Below are 19,735 nucleotides of genomic sequence, written 5' to 3'. Positions count from 1 at the left end.
TGGCTAAGACGGTGAAACCCCGTCTCTACTAAAAATACAAAAAATTAACCGGGCGTGGTGGCAGGCGCCTGTAGTCCCAGCTACTCGGGAGGCTGAGGCAGGAGAATGGCGTGAACCCGGGAGGCGGAGCTTGCAGTGAGCCGAGATTGCGCCACTGCACTCCAGCCTGGGTGACAGAGCAAGACTCCGTCTCAAAAAAAAAAAAAAAAAAAGAAAGAAAAAGATAAAAAAAGAAAGATCAATTGCCGAGGTCACAATCAGATCCGTTCGTTAGCTCTAAGCTTCATGGAGACCAGAAAAGGGAAGATATGCTTTCATCATCTGATAAAAAGAAACACATCATTTTGGGTTTTGTTTCGTTTTTTTTTTTTTTTGAGACAGAGTCTCTCTCTGTCACCCAGGCTGGAATTCAGTGGTGTGATCTCTGTTTGCTGCAACCTTGGCCTCCCAGGTTCAAACGATTCTCCTGCCTCAGCCTCCTGAGTAGCTGGGACTACAGATGCGTGTCACCACACCCGGCTAATTGTTGTATTTTTAGTAGAGACAGAGTTTCTCCATGCTGGCCAGGCTGGTCTCGAACTCCTGCCCTCAAGTGATCCGGCTGCTTCAGTTGCCAAAGTGCTGGGATTACAGATGTGAGCCACCATGCCCAGCCAGTTACCACAGTAGTTTTTAGGGGGAAGAAAACCAAACCTCCTTTTTTCTGGGAAATCCAGGTTGGTCCTGTGTGTGGCTGTGCCCTGGAGACGCTGCGTGTCCTCTGCCAATCGTTTGACTACTCTGGGCCTCGACTTCCTCAGCTGCAGATGAAAGGGTGGAGTTCAGGGACCTCTAATATCCCGTTCGAGTCCTGCATTCTCTGGTCAGACAGCCTAACTAGAATCCCTCCGGATTGAAATCCTGACATTGGCCTCAAACAGCAGGGGCCGGCCGTCCCAGAGCATTAGCGGCAAGCATTAGCTATTTCTTTCCAGGCTTGCTGCTTTTGCGGCTTTGATGCATTCAGGACCCACAAATGCTCATCAGAGCGACTGCGCTGCCCAAGTAAGCACTAAAACCCCAGCCGTCAGCATCGAGGCAAGGCGGGCTGCCGCTGCGAGTCAGCTTCCCGCAGTAAGCGGCCCGCGGCAGCTGCCGGGCTGTCACTCCAGCCGTGCCGACAGCCACAAACACCACCCCAGTTCCCAAGCAATCACAGGGCATCCGCTGTCAGCACCAGGAAGCTTCTAGATAAGGCTGCCGCTGGATTGAAAGCGCTTGCAGAAATGCTGTGTGCTGCCTGAAAAAGCTCGCCCTGCTCTGAGAAGGAGCAAGGACTACTTCCTGCCGACCCACCCCAGAAAAGAGTTGCAAGATGCAGAAGCAAGAGTGGCTCCAGGCTCTCAGCGCACTGGTCACTCGACAAATTGCTTTGCAGCGAATTTGTCTTGCAAATCGAGGGCAGGCGAATTGGTTTCTGCCTGCCCAGTGCTCTCTCCCCTTCTCCTGGATTCCCATCTGGCCCTCAGGCACTTTCTCCCTCTCTATTACCCAGACTGGCTCTGACCTAGCTTTCTCTGATAAACTCATTCACACTGGGTGAGAAGAATCCACACAGCTTTGGACCCTTCACTGAATGGTGTGCAAAATCTGCAAGAGGAGGAAACCTAATGGCCAGTGGTCATTTTCAGGCGTTTGCATGAGGAAATATTTTTTGGTGAACCACCCCCTCTCCCCTACACACACACTCTGGCAAGGCTGGCTGTGCTGATAGGCAGGGGTGCAGGGCTGCCCTGACCTAAATAGGAGGTAGGTAATGTTCCCTTTGCAGCCCCCCTTCTCACTTCTCTAACATCCGAGGCATCTGTTATATTTGCTCCATCCAAGGTCCCCACATAAAAGAAGCGTTGGACCCCTTCCATTCTCCTATCATGACTTTGGGTGACTTTCCTCTGCTAGTTATGGCAAAGCAATTTGCCTAATCTGTGAATGGGCTAATGCACTCCTACTCCCAGGTAGAATACTTGTGTTTGAACAAGAAAATGATGCCCTGACACAATGGGAGAGCTGGAATTCGAGGAACGCAGGGTGGGGCTGCCGAGATATTTGGGGACGTGAGTCAGGGACCCCGCACATCACACCTGCAGAAACCAAGCCCTCCGTCTAGGTGGCGAGGATCTGTTTCATGAGCCGGAGCCTGAGTGGCTCTGAGGCCTCCCCTGGAAAGGAACGCAATAGAACAGAATTAATCAAAACGGGAGGCTAGGAGGAGGAGGAGGAGAGGAGGGGAAAATTGCTGACGGGGAAGGAGCAGGACAGGAACAAAATAAAAAAGCAGGGGGTGGAGTTTGCTCATTGACTAAAATCTTTTCTGTACGGAGCCAAGATCGACTCATCCGTCGGAATTGGTATTTTGCTCCTTCATGTTGTCAGACTTATTTGTGGCTCCGAGTAGTACTCCTTGATGTCAGCTTTTGCCGGAAAGTTTCAAGACCTTTCAGGGCAAGGATCAGAAAAGCAGGAAGCATGAGGGTGATAAATAAAACTCGAACTTGGCTGCCTTCCATACAGCACAGTGGAAGCTTCACCAGATGCAGCTGGAACTTTAATTGGTTAAATTTTAATTGGCTCTGCTCTTGTGGGCTAAGGGTTGGGCAAGGAAAATGTGTTTTGTTTGTTTGTTTGTTGCTTTTCCTAAAGCTTAACTGTCAGGCAGCCTTCTTTGGTCACCTTTGAAATGGTGGGATGGCAAAGGGGCTATTTTATGTTTAATGTTTTATTTTTATTTTTGAGACAGGGTCTGGCCCTGTCACCCAGGCTGGAAGGCAGTAGCAGGATCTCAGCTCACTGTAGCCTCAAACTCCTGGGCTCAGGTGATTCTCCCACCTCAGCCCCCTGAGTAGCTGGGGCTATAGGCACACACTACCACACCTGGCTACTTCTGTGGGTTTTTTTTTTTTCTTTTGTAGAGATAGGGTTTCATCATGTTGCCCAGGCTGGTCTCAAAATCCTGGGCTCAAGCAACCAGCCTGCTTCAGCCTTCCAAAGTGCTGGGACTACAGGTGTAAGCCACTGTACTGGGCCAGAGGGGCTATTTTAATACTGATTTTTCTATTGGGGAAATCTTACAGCTGGGTGGTTGGTGGTATTCATTTCTCATATGACCTTGCTTCAAAGTTTAACATCTTACCAAACATGTCTATTTCTACAAGCACTGAGGATGCACTGGTGTTACCACTTTGCTTTTCCTGGTCACTGCTGTGAAAATTAACCAGGGGTTGAAGCTACATCATTTTAATTAAGTGGGCTGCCCAAAGCCTGGCCTCGACCTGAATTTCAAGGTCACCATTGGTGTTGTGAGAGCTTCCTGTGTAATTCACATCTGGGAGTGGCGGGCCAGTTCTTGCCTTTCCCTTCCACCTCTGCTCCGTTGTGACCTGAGGCGTGAAGGGGAGGCTGGGTGGCCCTGCCCTGTGCCCCTTCCAACCTCTAGACACACTCCACTCCTTCCCTCCAGTGCTGTGAACACCTCAGGGCTGGGAAGGGGCCTGGGCCCCCACTGGGACCTGCAGAAAACACCATTTGACTAACCATGCCCTTCTCGCCTCTCTGCTCTTTCCAGAATGGGTTGAATGGCTTGCATCTGGCCTCTAAGGAAGGCCATGTGAAAATGGTGGTTGAACTTCTGCACAAAGAAATCATTCTAGAAACAACAACCAAGGTATGTCTCACAGGGAGTGGGGGAGCTTTGCATTGAAAATTCAAGTTTGTGAGTCCTTCCTTAGAAACCAGTCCTTCATGAGAGAACTCAGGCATGCATCTGAATTTCTCTTATCCTTCCAATCACTTTTTAGTTCTCTGAATCCCTGAAGCTGCCTGAAACAGATCCCATTTCCAGAAAGATTCAGTGGGCCTTTATCCTCATCACTAGGTTACATATCTAAAAATAGAGCCCTTTCCTGGTGGCTTTATACTTTCTCAGGGTCCTTGACTCTAACTCAGTGTCCAAGGGCTCTGGAAGCGCCAATCAGGTGCCTGGAGTCGAATCTCAGCAGACGTACTTCACACTCTGTGACCTGGGACAAGTTACTTGGCCACTGTGAAGCCTCAGCTTCTTTGTCTGTAAAATGGAGATTATAATACTTAGTTGCAGGGTTGGTATGAAAATTAAGTGAGATGGCATACATCAAATGCCTGGATGTATTTATTGGATGGATGTATTTACTGCTTATTGGATATATTTATTGATTATTGGATATATTAATTGATTACTGATTCCCATAGTAAGGAATCAATAAATACTAGTGACCATGTTATTAGTGAGGGTTGTAGAAAAGAATCCAGATCTCTTTCATTTCTCCTTCTCCAGCAAGTCTTCCTTGTTCAGCCCCAAACTGATTTCCTCTCCTCGCTAATGATCTGGAACAGCATTCTCTTTCATGAGGAGGCGTTTGGCATGGGGCGACGCCAGGCATCCACAGTAACGTACTTCACTCCATTTCAGTAGATGATAAATACCAGTGACTCAACTTCGAAATCCCAGAGTCATGAAATTGATACATCTATAGATTGCAAAATAAGTTTCATTTTTTACCTGACACGCATCTTATTTATCAAACATGATGCAGCCAGCAATTAAAAATAAAACGAAACAGGCTGGGCGCAGTGGCTCACGCCTGTAATCCCAGCACTTTGGGAGGCTGAGGTGGGAGGATCACTTGAGGTCAGGAGTTTGAGACCAGCCTGGCCAACATGGTGAAACCCCATCTCTCCTAAAAATACAAAAATTAGCCGGGCCTGGTGGCGGGCGCCTGTAATCCCAGCTACTCAGGAGACTGAGGCAGGAGAATCGCTTGAACCCTGCCTCAAGCGGAGGCGGAGGTTGCAGTGAGCCATGACTGCACCACTGCACTCTAGCCTGGGTGACAGAGCGAGACTCCATCTCAAAAATAAATAAATAAATAAATAAAACGAAGCGAGGCTGGACGTGGTGGCTCATACCTGTAATCCCAGCACTTTGGGAGGCCGAGGAGGGGAGATCACCTGCGGTCAGGAGTTCGAAACCAGCCCAGCCAACATGGCGAAACCCCATCTTTACTAAACATACAAAAATTAGCCAGGCGTGGTGGCACAGGCCTATAATCCCAGCTACTCGGGAGGCTGAGGCAGGAGAATCGCTTGAACCCAGGAGGCGGAGGTTGCGGTGAGCCGAGATCGCGCCATTGCACTCCAGCCTGGGTGACAGAGACAGACTCCCTCTCAAAAATAAATAAATAAAACGAAACAAAAAATCATCTCCATTTGCTAACTCAAGTACTGTCTCCCCAGTTATTGTTTTCTCTTCTCTTCCCTCCTCTGTTCCTTTCCCATGTTTTTCTTCTGGAGTTCTTTCCCCCTAGCCTCTTATTTTCCTTTTGGTATATATTACACGTGGTCTCACACACAACCTCAATTTCAGTTCCATGCAGCAAACAGTTTGCCGCCTCTCAAGCAGAGAACATAGAAGAACAATATGTAGAGAACAGATATAATTTATGGTTATGAAGTGAACTACCAAAATATTATGAAGGTAGAATCATCTCTCGAGGTAAAATTCTGTAATTTTCATGTCATTTCCTGAATGTGAAAAGATCTTATTGCACTTATGGGTAAAATAAACTGAGTTGCTCTTTCTGACTGGATATGGAGTATTTTTTTTCCCAAATTCTACGTCAAATTCCAATTGTTCCCACCCTGCTTCTTGTGTGGATGAAGGGTGAGATTATTTTCTCTGCACACTCCCACGTACCTGGCTGTGAGCTGTGTGCCATCTGACCTGCCCCGCGTGTGCCGGAGCGGCGCCTGCCCTGGCGTGCCTTCAAGGGCTGCGGAAAGACGAGGCTTCAGCGCTTCGACTATTTCCGAATCTCCTCCCCAGGTTGTGATTTTGCAAGTGAACACTTGGTGTGTCTTTTTTATTTTTAGAAATTTTCTAAGCCAACGTGGCTTTGGAATACCATCCAGAGAGAGGGGGAAGAAAAGGTGGAACTGAAACCGTGGGCTGGGGAAGAGTCACAACAGATTGGGGACTGTGATGGGGCTCCCAGGCAGCAGAAAGATGAAAAAAAAAAAAAAAAAAAGAATAAAAACCAAAACCAATTTAGATTCCTAAAATGTACTTAGAAATTTTAAAAGCATAAAACAAATGCATTCTCTCCCCATCCTCCTATCTCCAGCTCTTAGAGACTGGAGCTCAGCACCTAAGCTGTTAATGAATGGGGACAGCTTTCATCTCCACTGGAAAAAAGCCTGCTCTCTCATTTGGAGTCCCTCTCCCCCTTCCACTTGCATTCAATCAGCACCCATGCAACCATCCTCCCTGCTCTGAGCTCTGTGAGCCCCTGAAAATAGAGAAATTGGGTGTTCATGGAGCAAAATATAGCTAAGTAATTTTTCCTGCTCCTTTGAGGCCATGCTCTTTCATGTTGAGGGAGGGGCAGAGAAAATAGAGGCTCACAAATCCCTTTTCCTGTGACTCCCACAACTTAGGCCAGGGGCCTTCTTGAGCCTCATAATGTGTGTGTGTGTAGCTAGGGGAAAGGAGGTCCACTTCCAGAATTTTCCCTGTGTTCTTATTCCTCACTTATGCTGCCCTTGGCCCAGCTGGCCTGAACCAAGATCCATAGCCAAGTTTCCACCACTGATGAGCTCCCCAAAACAGGGGGGTCTTCCCCTCCTCGTGGGGTAAGGAAAGCTCTCATATCATTGGACTTCAGGCAGGAAGGGTCAGATGGAAAGAAACCTTTGACGTGAGCCTCTTGATGTCTCCATGGCCTCTGTGCCTCCATGTTGGCCCAGGCCTTCCGTTCTTATGCCCAGGAAGCATGTGGCCAGTGAATGAATGGACCCAGGACGCCTCCTTCTTTTCCATGGGAGCCCAGAAGATGCCACTTGGAGCTCAGCGTCCTGGTGTCTAGAAAAGTTTCTGGTGCCAGCAGTGCTGCTCCATTTGGTACAGCAGGTGCCAAGCCTCTCAATGGAGGCTCTTTGGACTTCTATGAAAAATTATTAATGAGCTTCCAGACTTTCATATCTGGCATTTATTCTCCAATGGATACTTGAGGAAAAACCTTTTTCTTCATCAAATAGAACTAGAGGAGAAATAAAAAAGACAACTTCAGGAGGCAACAGATGGGAAGTGCCTGCCTTTAAAAACAAAACAAAACAAAACAAAAACAGGCTTTATGCCTTTAAAAAAAAAAAAAAAGAAAAGACAGACAGACTGGGTCTCACTGTTTCCCAGGCTGGTCTTGAACACCTGGACTCAAGCAATCCTCCTACCTTGGCCTCCCGAAGTGCCAGGATTGCCAATGTGAGCTGCTGTGCCCAGCCCCAGGCTTTATGCTTGAATTACCAGGCAGAATACAAGAAACAGACCTGAGCTGCTTCCCAGCCCCCAGGGCGGCCTCATGGGGCTGCCTTCCCGACCCGGGGAAGCTGGGTCAGCAGCGGCTGGGGGGCCACACGGCTGGGCTCCGGGCTGCTCCCTTCCATCTCAGTGAGGAAGCTTTTCCTTCAGGTGACAGGTGCCACTGGGCAAGGTCAGAGTCCAAAGTCCTTGCTTGTCAGTTCTTAAGTTTCTTGAAATGGATTAGTTAATGATTATGTAGTTTAGTAAAAAGAACTACATACTGTCTAAACTCTAAAAATGAGGTTGTTTGAGATCTCTGCTCCTTAAGTAGTGCAGGGACAGATGGGTCCGACCATGGACTCATTTTCTCCACTCGCCCTATTTGAGAGAAGCATGGAGTGGAGCCTGCCCACCCCTGCCCCTCAACTCCCTGAATGGGGATACAGGTGCAGGGCACCCAGGGGAGTCCAACCCCAGAGGCAGTGCCGACATTCTGGTCCAGGACCCCCGGGGGCTGGCAGGAGCCTGGCTGGAAGGCTGCGGGTATCCCGGGAACAGATGGAGGCTGCTGGTCCTGTCTGTGAACTGTTATTAAGTATCAAAGAAGAATCCAGACAAGAAAACCTGAGAATATTAAACTCATGTTCTCAGGCCCATGCCTGTAATCCCAGAGTGCTGACAGGCTAAGACAGGAGAGCAGCCTGGGCAACAAAGTGAGAGCCCATCTCTACAAAAAATTTAAAAATTAGCTGGGCACGGTGGCACATGCCTTAGTCCCACCTACTCGGGAGGCTGAGGTGGGAGGATCGCTTGAGCCCAGGAGTTGGAGGCTGCAGTGAGTTATGATGGTGCCACTGCGCTCCAGCCTGGGTGTTAGAGCGAGACCTCCAATTCTAAAAACAAAATAAAACAAAACAAAAACTCACTTTCTCAGAACCTGCCTTATTTCTCAGTCTCTGCTATTGGTTCTTATCTTACAAAGCTTAAAACAATTACGTGCCTTGTTTTCCTCCAGTGTTTATTCTCTCCAGTTTTTCTCTCCTCTTGGATTTGGTGAACCCTTACTCATTACATTTTGCTTACTAGTATGTTGCATATTCTTTGATTTTTCTTGACCAGATTGTATTCCATTTATTACCCCCCATTTATTTTCTGATTTTTCTTCTCTTCCTTATATACATCATAGAGTTGATCTTACCCTTTCCTTTTCTGTCCAATACTTTTCTCACTTTCCTGACTCCCATCTCTTTGTCCCCTCCACTGCAGCTTGTGGTCTGTGGGTATCCCTGGGACGGCGTCAAAGGTGTGGGCCTGAGGGACCTGTTGGCCTCCTTTCCCGGCACTCCCAGGCCTCTCAGAGGGCTTGTTGCCTTGCAGAGTTGCAGGCTGAGCGGAGCTGTGGGTCCGCAGAAGGCCAGCTCGCTGACAAGCCTTCCAGTGTGTGTCCTGAGGGACGCCGACGCGCTGTCTGCTGGGGACAGGATGCTGCACCCACACAGCAGATTAGATGTTCAGAAGTTGTGTGTTGGTGGGGGGTGTTTTTTCTTTCAGTATTATTTTTCTTTTATAAAAATTTTTTATTTTTAATTATTATGGATACATAATTTAAAAAAAGGAGTTCCTTTGACATGGCCACACTCTCCTTCAACCGCACATCTCAGTGTCACCTACCCTCTTCCTGCGCCAGTCCAATCACACCAGCCAGTGCTGGTGGTCTTCTTTTTAAATGTTTTTCTTTTTATAGATTGAGGGGGTGCGAGTGCAGCTTTGTTCCATGGATACATTGTGTAGTGATGAAGCCTGGGCTGTTAGTGTGGCCGTCACCCGAAGAGTGGGCATCCCACCCAAAGGATAATTTCTCCTTGCCCCCACCTCCCACCCTCCGAGTCTTCAGTGTCTCTCCACCCTCTGTATGTCTACGTGTGCACATGATATAGCTCATACTTACCAGTAAGAACATGCAGTATTTGACTTTCTGTTTCTGAGTTGCTTCATGTAAGACACTGGCCTCCAGTTCCAGCCGAGTTGCTACAGAAGACCTGATTGCCTTCTTTTTTATGGCTCTTGCAGCATTGTTTGTCATAGAGAACAGGCTGGATCTTCCTCCCTGTACTTTCAGTACAATTTCAGGATGTGCAAGGGGTCAAACACACACGTGTGTCCTCTCTACCCCTTTTGGCCATGAAGAAAGCCCCCGGGTCCCCCAAGCAGCACCTGTCCACAAACCTTTGCTGGTCCCGTAGCAGGCCCAGTGAGAAACCGCCTCTGTTCCCTTCCCCCATGTGTTTCAGAAGGGGAACACGGCCCTGCACATCGCTGCTCTGGCCGGGCAGGATGAGGTGGTTCGGGAGCTTGTCAACTATGGAGCCAACGTCAACGCCCAGTCACAGGTAATGGCTCTCTGGTCTGGACTAGAGGGTGTTGCCTTTCCACACACGGTTCCTCTTTCCTGCTCCCTCGTGGGTCCACTGGCAGCCGCGTTAACACACACACTACTGTGGGGCAGGGCCTAGATTTCTCAGGAGCATGTCTCTGAGCAGTGGTGAAGGCGTCCTTTATTATTTCTCATGCATAGACCGCACGTCCTAAGCATGACGGGGTTGAACTGTTGTGGACCTAAGCCAAATAGTATGTCCAGTTACAGCCCAGGTGGAGAGAGAAACTGAGGACTGGAGGAATGAGGCATGGGGTGCAGCATTGACGAAATCAGTGAGGAGTATGTGAGCTGAAGAGACTGACCTACGGTGGCAAGGGGAGGCACAGCCTCAGTGGCCTTTTGTAATAATCCCAGGACACCAGTCACCATGACAATGAGTTTCCTTAGGAGGGGTCAGGTGGGAGGAAATGGAATGAAGAGAGCGCTGTCCTCCAGGTGAGAGGATGTTGTGCTGGCGTTGGCCTTTCTTACATTGTGGTTGGATGCTAATAATGTCCTCTCTTGGTTTACAGAAAGGTTTTACACCCCTGTACATGGCAGCACAAGAGAACCACTTGGAAGTGGTTAAGTTTTTACTGGAAAATGGAGCTAACCAGAACGTAGCCACGGAAGTAAGTACCTTGGAAAAATGTTGTCACCACCGGAAGTCTCCCAGGTGTACAACCTTGCTTCAAGTGACACCTACCTGGGATGTGACTTGGGGCGCATCCATGTTATGATGGATGACCTTCAGGTCGCTGCACTAATCCAGAGTGCTGTCAGGTTCTGCAAGGGACTAATGACAAAGTCATGGGTTTTGAAGAAGGCCCAGACACCTACCAAAGAAACGACGTCACACTTGAGGGTGTCATTCCCGCTATGGCCAATACTTGTGACTGGAGGGGGCAGGCAAAGCATGCATGTGTATGGTTGGCAAGTTTTCATTGGGCCTTAATGAGAAAGGCTCTTGCCACAAAACCACCATGCACCCGTGGACAAGTCTCATTAGCTGTGGTCCTGAGTCTTGTCATTGGTGAAATGATGAAATTGGACTAGATAGAGCCAAGGAGTCTCTTGACTCTTAACTTTGGATGGCTCAATGACATGACTTTGTTGTCATTCCGTTTTATCAGTTCCTGGGGTCCTGTGCCCTTAGTATGTCCACAACTGACGGAATTAATAATAGTAGCTCATGGCCAAGCGCAGTGGCTCATGCCTATAATCCAACCGCTTTGGGAGGCTGAGGTGGGAGGATCACTTGAGGCCAGGAATTTAAGACCAGCTTGGGCAACACAGCAAGACCCCGTCTCTACAGAAAAAGAAAATTAGCTGGGTGTGGTGGTGTGTGCCTTAGTCCTAGCTACCTGGGAGGCTGAAGTGGGAGGATGACTTGAGCCCAAGAGGTTAAGGCTGCAGTAAGCCATGATTGCACCACTATACTCCAACCTGAGTGACAGAGCGAGACCGTGTCTCAAAAATAAAATAATAATATCTCAAAAATATAATAATAATAATAATAATAGTAGTAGCTCACAATTGAATTCTCAGGGCCTGGTGTGGACTCTGGCCTTTGGTCGGTGTTAGTAATGTTCTGCCTTGTCAAGGCACTATCCTGGCACCAGCAGATGGGGTGAGAAAGGGAGACGGCAAAGAATCTGAGCAGTCAAAAGTTTCTTAAAACAAGTCAAACTGGAAGCAAATTATAAAGGAAAACTAAATTAATGCTAAAGAAAAATTCGGCAGGCTCTCTGAGATTGCAGAGAAAGGAAGTGGAGGCAGGAAGGGCTTCAGGGAGGAGGTGGCATTTAGGCTGACCTTGGCGGATGAAGAGGGCTTTGGTGGAGGGAGGTCCCTCAGGCTGGGGCTGCTGGGAGCATGAGCCCCAGGGGCAAGGGTGTGTCCTGTGTGAAGGGCGGCCGGCGTCAGATGAGTCAGAGCAAAGCGTTTTCCTCCTCTGGCCAGGACGGCTTCACGCCTCTGGCGGTGGCCCTGCAGCAGGGCCACGAGAACGTCGTCGCGCACCTCATCAACTACGGCACCAAGGGAAAGGTGCGCCTCCCGGCCCTGCACATCGCGGCCCGCAACGACGACACGCGCACGGCTGCGGTGCTGCTGCAGAACGACCCCAACCCGGACGTGCTTTCCAAGGTGAGGGCGAGGAGGAGGGAGGAGCCTTGGGCCGCGGACGCCCCTGGGCTCAGGGGGCACCGCGCACGCCCAGCGACTTCCCAAGCAGGAGACCCGAGCGTGCAGGGCCGGCAGTGCGCACTGAGCGCCCCCACCCCAGGACGCAGAGGGGCCCCTGGACAGCCCCGCTCTAAATCCCTGGCAGATGCCCAGAAACGTGCTCTTGGCGAGCAGCGGGAGTGGTTCCTGTTGCTCCAGGTCATCTGGAAATGTGTCCAGGCGGGCAGGGCGGGTCACCCTGGAACCCCAGGAGGCGGCCTTCCTGACGTTCCTTCATCTCTCCTCCCCGGCTGCCGGGTAGTGGAGGGAGGAAGCGTGCAGGGGCCGGAGTGTGGAGAAAGGGGGTCTGGGGCCCTGCAGTCACCTGGGCACATTCTCCTGTGTTCGGAGGCACTGCTGATCTGCTGTCTGTAGGCTGAGGCTGCTGGTTTTCTTTTAGTGGAAATGGATTTGCTGGAGTTATTCACAGTCCCCTCCTGCACCCCGCCCCTCCCCTCTTCCACTGGCCCCAGATCCACCGGGTTTTGTCTGGAAAACACCTGGGTGGGGTTAGGCCCGGCTTGAGGCTCTGGAACAGAATGGTGACAATGGACGGAGGCTGAGACAGGAGGATGGTTTGAACCCAGGAATTGGAGACCAGCCTGGACAACATAGTGAGACCCCGCCTCTAAAAAATTTTTCTTAAAATTAGCTGGACGTGATGGTGTTTGCCTGTAGTCCCATCTACTGGGGAGGCTGCGGTGGGAAGATTGCTTGAGCCTAGGAGGTCGAGGCTGAAGTGAGCTGTGATCACATCACACTGCACTCCAGCCTGGGCAATACAGTTGAGACCCTGTCTAAATAGGGGGGAAAAAAAGACCATGGCCCCATCACACTTTCATTCATGATCATTCTTTGTGAGTGATCACTCTGATGAACCGGCCCACAGAGTCTGAGGTTAACATATAATTTGGATTGCTCAGGGCGGACACCCAGCTTTTGAATACACTGCCATAGAGCCTCTCTTGACCCCCTCACCAAATGTTCCCACCCATCAAAATCTCCTTTTTCTGTAAAGTCCTGTTGCCCTGCCTGAGTTTCCTGCATCCCAGGGCTGATTCTAAGATAGAAGTAAATCTCATATGACAAGTTTCTCCCCCTCTGTTGTGCCCCAGACGGGATTCACGCCCCTGCACATTGCGGCTCACTACGAGAACCTCAACGTGGCCCAGTTGCTCCTCAACAGGGGAGCCAGCGTCAATTTCACGCCACAGGTAACCCTGGGGCAGGTGCGCCCTCACTGTCCAGGGGCTTGGGGCTGGCAGTTGCTCCTGCCTTGGCACCATGGGTTTCATCCCAGTGGCAGAAGTGCCTGTGGGTTAAACAGCCCTGCTGTCTGGTCGGGCTCCTTGCTGGCAGGTTTCTGATCATCCACCCCCCAGTTTCCAACTGCTTTGTCTTGAGAAAACCCTAAACTCCATTTGCCCATCCTAGAAGTGGGAAACCTGGAGGGCAGAGAGTGATTTCCAAATAACTGACTTTCCTGCAGTCTGTTATGTTGACTCTGGGAGGCGTGGGCTTGGCTGGTGTGGTGGGATGACCCATCCTGTTGGCAGGTCCTTTCAGGTTTTAAAATGTCTTAGGCCAGAAATGCCCTGACAACGCCGTTGCAGGGCTGGGGGCTGGGGATTGGGGACAAGGGGAGCGGGTGCACAGCAGCTGCATTCCAGGGAAGGATGATGCACCCTGACCGTCCTGCTTCCTCCCTTCAGAATGGCATCACGCCACTGCACATCGCCTCCCGCAGGGGCAACGTGATCATGGTGCGACTGCTGCTGGATCGGGGAGCCCAGATAGAAACCAAGACCAAGGTGGGTGCCAGCAGGCACCGTAGCCAGGCAGGGGGAGGGAGTTCCCCCCTTACGAGCCTCACCCAGAGCAGTGGGCCCTTGGTGACCTAGTTAGGGATGCACCACCAGCCTCCCGGAGCCGCCTGCAGCAGTATTCTGGGCAGTGCTGTGTGCAGCGGGAGGCAATAGTAAAAGTGTGCTGAGGTCGAGCTGGTGCTTGAGGAAACGTCAGCACTTGCGTGGGCTGGGATGATGCCATAGGCAGTCTTCTCTCCAAATGGCCTCTGATAGCTGCCTTTTGGGCTTTCTGTTTTTGACTCTGTCTTTTAAAGGACGAATTGACACCTCTCCACTGTGCAGCTCGAAATGGGCACGTGCGAATCTCAGAGATCCTGCTGGACCACGGGGCGCCAATCCAAGCCAAAACCAAGGTGTGTGCTTCCTTCCTGTGAGGCGCATTTTCTAGGCAGGGCTCCAGGTCCAACAGACCTGGCATCAAATCCTATTTCTGTAAAACAGAGATGCTAATACTACTAAATGAGATAGCACCTTTGACATTTATTACAAGGCCTTTCACATAGGAGGCACTCAGTGTAGCTCTAATTCCTAACTAGATCAGGGTCGGCAAACTTTTTATCTAAAGGACCAGGTATTAGACAATTTTAGGCTTTGCAGGCCGTGGTCCCTGTTGCAATGATTCAACACTGCCAACGTAGCAGAAAAGCAGCCATAGGCAATATGCAAACTAGGGCCCGTGTTCCAATAAAACGTTATTGACAAACACTGGTGGCAGGGCAGATTTGACCCACAGGTCGTATAGTTCGCCTACTACTGCTCTAGATCAATCCCTATGTCTCTCTTCCTAGCTCCAGAAAAGACAGGCACTAAGTACTCTGAGAAGTCTTCAGAGCCTGGGCCAGACTGGAGCGAAGTTAAAAAGAAAAGAACACCGTTCTTCTCAGGCTCCATTACGGGCCAGAGAAAAGGCCCGTTATGTGGTTCTAACATAAGGACTCGAGGTCTCTCCCCGAGCTTTTGGTGGTTTGGGCACAATCTTTCGTTTCCTTGGCTTATAGAGCATCATGCTGACCTCTGCCTTCATCTTCTTGTGACATTTTCCTGCTGTGCAGGTGTCCGAATCTCCCTGTTTCTGAGGACGCCAGTCACAGATTAGAAGTCATGCTAATGACCTCATTTTAGCTTATTATATCCCCAGAGATCCTGTTTCCAAACAAGGTCACATTCTGAGGTCCTGGGGGTTAAGATTGCAGCATGTGAATTTTGTGGGACCTAATTCAGCCTGTAACACTAACATCTGCTGTCATGGAACCTGATTTGCGTCTTCCTCAATGAAAATCCTCTCCTTTCCACTTTCTAAAAGCTGAAGTCCCAGGTCCTGAGCTCCTAGCCCTTCTTGGCGCAGCTCCAGCCTCCTCTCCAGCCCAGCTCCATGCTTGCAATCACCTTGCCCCAGACTGTCGAACTGCATGGAGGCCCCTGGGTTCCCCTAGGGTAGCTGCCTCTGTGATGTTGCACACGCTGCTCCCTTCACTAGGATGTTCTTCCCCTTTGGTCCTCCTGGTGAACTTCCATTCAGCTCCTTTCAAGTCCTAGCTAAGGCCTCACCTCCTCCCTCCCAGTGCCCCTCCTTCATCAGGGACGCCATCTGTTTGTGCACACCTCTGTGCTTTGATCATCCCACTTCAGGGCACTGAAAGACAACACCATGTCTGTCTACAAGCTTCCTTGGGCCAGGGGTTATGTCTGTTCTCTTCTGTTTCCCTAGAGCTTAACCCATACCAGGTGCACATTAATCACTTGATAAATATATGTTGAATTAATGTCTGAATGAATGAATGAGTCTCCTCTCTCTTTTATGTTTTTTAAACAAATTGCTATTTGAGAATGAGTATCCTTAACAGAATTTTCTTTAACTGAACTGCATTTGTTAGGGACAAGGAACAGAGGGATTTAGATCCAAGTTCTATTTTATCATCATTCATTCATTCATTCATTCAAAATCACATAATTTAAGGACCATGATGTGTGTTTCATGCATGTACTGGGCACTGTAGGGCATTTAAGGAGAAATATTAGGCTAAGTCACTGATCTTAAGAGGCGTATAAGTAAAGAGAAAAGATACACTCCCCTAAAAAGTTAGCTATGAATATAATTGGGCAAATATGAGAATAAGGTCTGAGCGCATGGTGCAGATAAGGAAAGCCGACAGGAGTCTAGGGTGGTCAGGGAAGGCTTTCTGGAAGAAGTGGGTCTGCTGGACATGGCTTTGAAGGTTTGGCCAGGTGGAAAGGAGAATGTCTGTGGTCAGAGACCGGCAGGAGCGTGGAGGCCAGGGTGAGCCAAGCTCCCTCCAGAGCCTTGTGGAAGCATCGTGTAGGGAAGAAGTAGGGAGTGACATTGGAATCATCCTGAATCTCCATGCTCGGTCCCCAGAAGACTTTGTGATTGCTTGTGTTTTCCTCTTTACCCAGAATGGCCTGTCCCCAATTCACATGGCGGCTCAGGGAGACCACCTCGACTGTGTCCGGCTCCTGTTGCAATACGACGCAGAGATAGATGATATCACCCTGGACCACCTGACCCCGCTCCACGTGGCTGCCCACTGTGGACACCACAGGGTGGCCAAGGTCCTTCTGGATAAAGGGGCCAAACCCAACTCCAGAGCCCTGGTGAGTGGGGGGGCGCTGCTGGAGAAGGTACAGAGTGGCAGGGCAGGCTGGGGGCAGGACCAGAGAGGCATGGCTGGGCCTGTGGGAAGGGCAGCAGGTGCCCAGAGCTCCCCGGATTCGAGGCCTGAGCAGTGGGGTGTGACAGCACTGGACGGTGGGGTCCTGGTGTGCACCCCTCCTGCACCCTCCACTGCACACCCAGCTGGGTATCGACCCCTGCCCCTGGTGACCAGGCTGAGGTCAGGGGTGAGTTTGGACCCAGGAGACCGGACTCAGGAAGCATCCTGCATGGTAGGTGTGCGGGCTTGGGGCATCTCTCCAGTGGAGCCAGGCCTGGAGCTGAGTGATTCCTTAGAGGCTGCGTGTCTTTCTGAGCTGCTTTGGGGATGAGTGAGATGGCCAGAGCTGAGCATCCTTCATCCACAGAGGGGCTTGCAGTTCTCATGGCACTCGTGTAAAGGGAAGCTCAGGCCCAGAGCAAATCCCTCCTGTGGTTCCTCTGCCTCCTTCCCAGGACGGGGCTCCCAGGGAGTCTGGGGATCCAGTAGGGCTGTAGCTTTGCACTAAGCATGCCCGCAACTACATCTCTCTGCCTCTTCCCAAGGCAGCAGAACTGATGGGCAGGATATCCTCCAGGGATGGCAGAGGATGGCTCATTCGTTCATTCATTCATTCACTCACTCGCTCAAAAAAGCTTTCACTGAGCAGCGCCCGCACTCCACATACTGTCGTAGGGGAGTTGGGATTTCCCAGCCTCAGGACTATTGGCATTTGGGGTCGATATTTGTGGTCTTGTGTGTTGTAGGATGTTTAGCAGCATCCCTGGCCTCTACCCGCTAGGCACTCATAGCTCTCCTTTCCTAGTTGACAATAAAAAATGTCCCCAGACATTGCCACATGTTTTGGGGATGAGGTGCAAACGATACCCCCCCACCACCACCTCCCATGTTTGAGAACCACTGCCTTAATGGGTAAAGCACTGAAAAAAACAGACAAAAACAAATACACATTTCTGCCCTTCAGAGTTTACATTCAGAGTACATCACACTTTAGAGCAGAAATCCATTTCACTAAAAATGATCAGTGGTTTCAGGGAAGAGGGAACATGATTTGCTTCACAAAAGTACTCTTTTATTGTAAATTTACCCTTAGGGGGCTTTAAATGGCAGGATCTTTTAGTGCATCCAAAATATGAATAAATTTTTAAAAAAGGTTTATAAACAACATGTTCAGGAACATATCTAGTGCATCAAGTGAGAGCCACCTGTCTCTTACATGATTTGCATTAATTGACATTATAAGACTAATCAATTGGCATTAATTCATTGATTGGTCTGTGGGCTGGTGGTGGCCTGGGCGGCAGCTGCCTTTTCAAGCAGCCAGGTGGTCTTCTGGGTGTTCCTTGGGCCCGTGTGTAAGCTCCTGCTTGTCTGTCTCCCTTTGTGTGGGCTGCAGAATGGCTTTACCCCCTTACACATCGCCTGCAAAAAGAACCACGTCCGTGTCATGGAGCTGCTGCTGAAGACGGGAGCCTCGATCGACGCGGTCACCGAGGTAGGAGAGACTGCAGAGGAGCCTGGGGGCAGGCCTGTGGTCTCCCCCGACCCACCTTCTCCAAGAGTCGCTCTTTGTAGCTTTGTGTGGCTGCAGGGGTGTGTGTGTCTGCAAGTCTGGACTGCTGGAAGGAATGAATCAGGGGTGACTAAGACAAGGGAACATGAGTCAAGTCTCACAGAGCTTTCCAAGATCAGACACAATTTTTGCAAGTTGTAAGAGTGGGCACGACTTGCCCACAGTAATTTTTTTCTCCAACCGTTTTCTTGGTAGCAAACCCACCTCATATAGCTCCCTTTTCTTGGAAAACCATTTGTGAAAGCGTTAGATACCGTCAGGTTCTCTCTTCTTCAGGGGAGCGGAAAGACTCTCACTTATCTGACTCCGCCTTTGTCTGTTTCAGTCTGGCCTGACACCTCTCCACGTGGCCTCCTTCATGGGGCACCTTCCCATCGTGAAGAATCTCCTGCAGCAGAGGGCGTCGCCCAACGTCTCCAACGTGGTAAGCCCTCAGGCAGGCAGGGGCTTGCTCCTCTAGACCAAGAGCCCAGAGGGCAGCTTTCACCAGTGCTCCCAGGCCTACTCTCTGGGGACAGAGCTACAATTCCCAGAACAGCCAACGCTTCAGACTGGGGGAGGACATCGCTGTGTACTGACTTTCTGGATTAAATTTCTCACACATCCGTAAACCTTGGAGGTTTTGTTTTGGACAATAATTTTGGAATGTCTATAAGTGTTCACTGAGAATACATTTACATTTTTGAATATTCATTAGCTCTGGGGTTTACTTTTAAGTGTACCTAGAATACACAGACACACACATAAACTCACATACACGCATGCACCTGCACGCATGTGCACACACACACATACATACATACATGCGCATGCACACATGCACACACACACCAGGCTAAAGAGCTGCCTGCTGGGGCAACTCCACCTCTTGGACAAAAACCCACCAAGCCACTCCAGGCTACACTTCCTAGCTCTGTGTGTGCTGTTTTGGACAGCAGGCATGTATGAACAGTTCTATAATTTTGTTATTTTATAGAAAGTGGAGACCCCGCTACATATGGCAGCCAGAGCCGGGCACACGGAAGTGGCCAAATATTTACTCCAGAACAAAGCCAAAGTCAATGCGAAGGCCAAGGTGAGTAGTGAAGGCAGGAAGGGAAGGGTTTCAGATGTGAGCAGTACTGTGCAGAGAACCCATCCTCATTCCAGGCGGGGCTGCAGTGCCGTGGCCTGGGGATCACTTTTCATCCCGATCAGGTCTCTCTCAGTGCTCAGATTCTGCTTTGCGGGGGGTTTGAGAAGACCAGGGATATTTTTGCATGAGAGCCACATTTCTTTAAAATAAGGAAAGTCCAAGGTGCGTGGCTGGCCTGAGTATGTCCTGGGCTAACGATGACAGTTGCCATATAAGGAGGGGGGCAACCTTTTGAAGAAAGCATTGCCAGTGAAAATCAGGCAAGAATTACTTGATCTAAAACTGGAGAGCTCCCCCTTACTGTAAACAGTGAGAAGAGCTGTGGAGTTTGCCAGTTGCTCACTTGGCCAACAGCAGGCTTCCAAACCACAGCCCACGATGGGTTCTCCTTAGAGTCAGGCCTGTGATTTGTGTTTGGGGCCCTAGAGGGAAGCCTCCAGCTGGGCCCCATGAGACCTGGCCCAGGCAGCCCGACA

At 50.1% G+C, this 19,735-nt stretch overlaps 1 protein-coding gene across 6 annotated transcripts in view; it reads left to right on the top strand.

Annotated features, from left to right (window-relative positions):
• ANK1 (ankyrin 1) overlaps positions 1 to 19,735 on the top strand; it is a 242,300-nt gene that overhangs the window by 158,063 nt on the left and 64,502 nt on the right. For all 6 annotated transcript variants that reach the window (XM_030817176.1, XM_030817178.1, XM_030817177.1 and 3 more), the window contains 11 exons: positions 3,602 to 3,700; positions 9,661 to 9,759; positions 10,319 to 10,417; positions 11,748 to 11,933; positions 13,127 to 13,225; positions 13,724 to 13,822; positions 14,134 to 14,232; positions 16,295 to 16,492; positions 17,948 to 18,046; positions 18,450 to 18,548; positions 19,101 to 19,199. In XM_030817176.1, coding sequence (XP_030673036.1) covers positions 3,602 to 3,700; positions 9,661 to 9,759; positions 10,319 to 10,417; positions 11,748 to 11,933; positions 13,127 to 13,225; positions 13,724 to 13,822; positions 14,134 to 14,232; positions 16,295 to 16,492; positions 17,948 to 18,046; positions 18,450 to 18,548; positions 19,101 to 19,199 — 1,275 coding nt within the window. The remainder of the gene's footprint in view (positions 1 to 3,601; positions 3,701 to 9,660; positions 9,760 to 10,318; positions 10,418 to 11,747; positions 11,934 to 13,126; positions 13,226 to 13,723; positions 13,823 to 14,133; positions 14,233 to 16,294; positions 16,493 to 17,947; positions 18,047 to 18,449; positions 18,549 to 19,100; positions 19,200 to 19,735) is intronic.

This window comes from Nomascus leucogenys, chromosome 8, assembly GCF_006542625.1.
Source record: "Nomascus leucogenys isolate Asia chromosome 8, Asia_NLE_v1, whole genome shotgun sequence".
Lineage (NCBI taxonomy): Eukaryota > Metazoa > Chordata > Mammalia > Primates > Hylobatidae > Nomascus > Nomascus leucogenys.
This window is presented reverse-complemented; position numbering and strand designations above follow the sequence as displayed.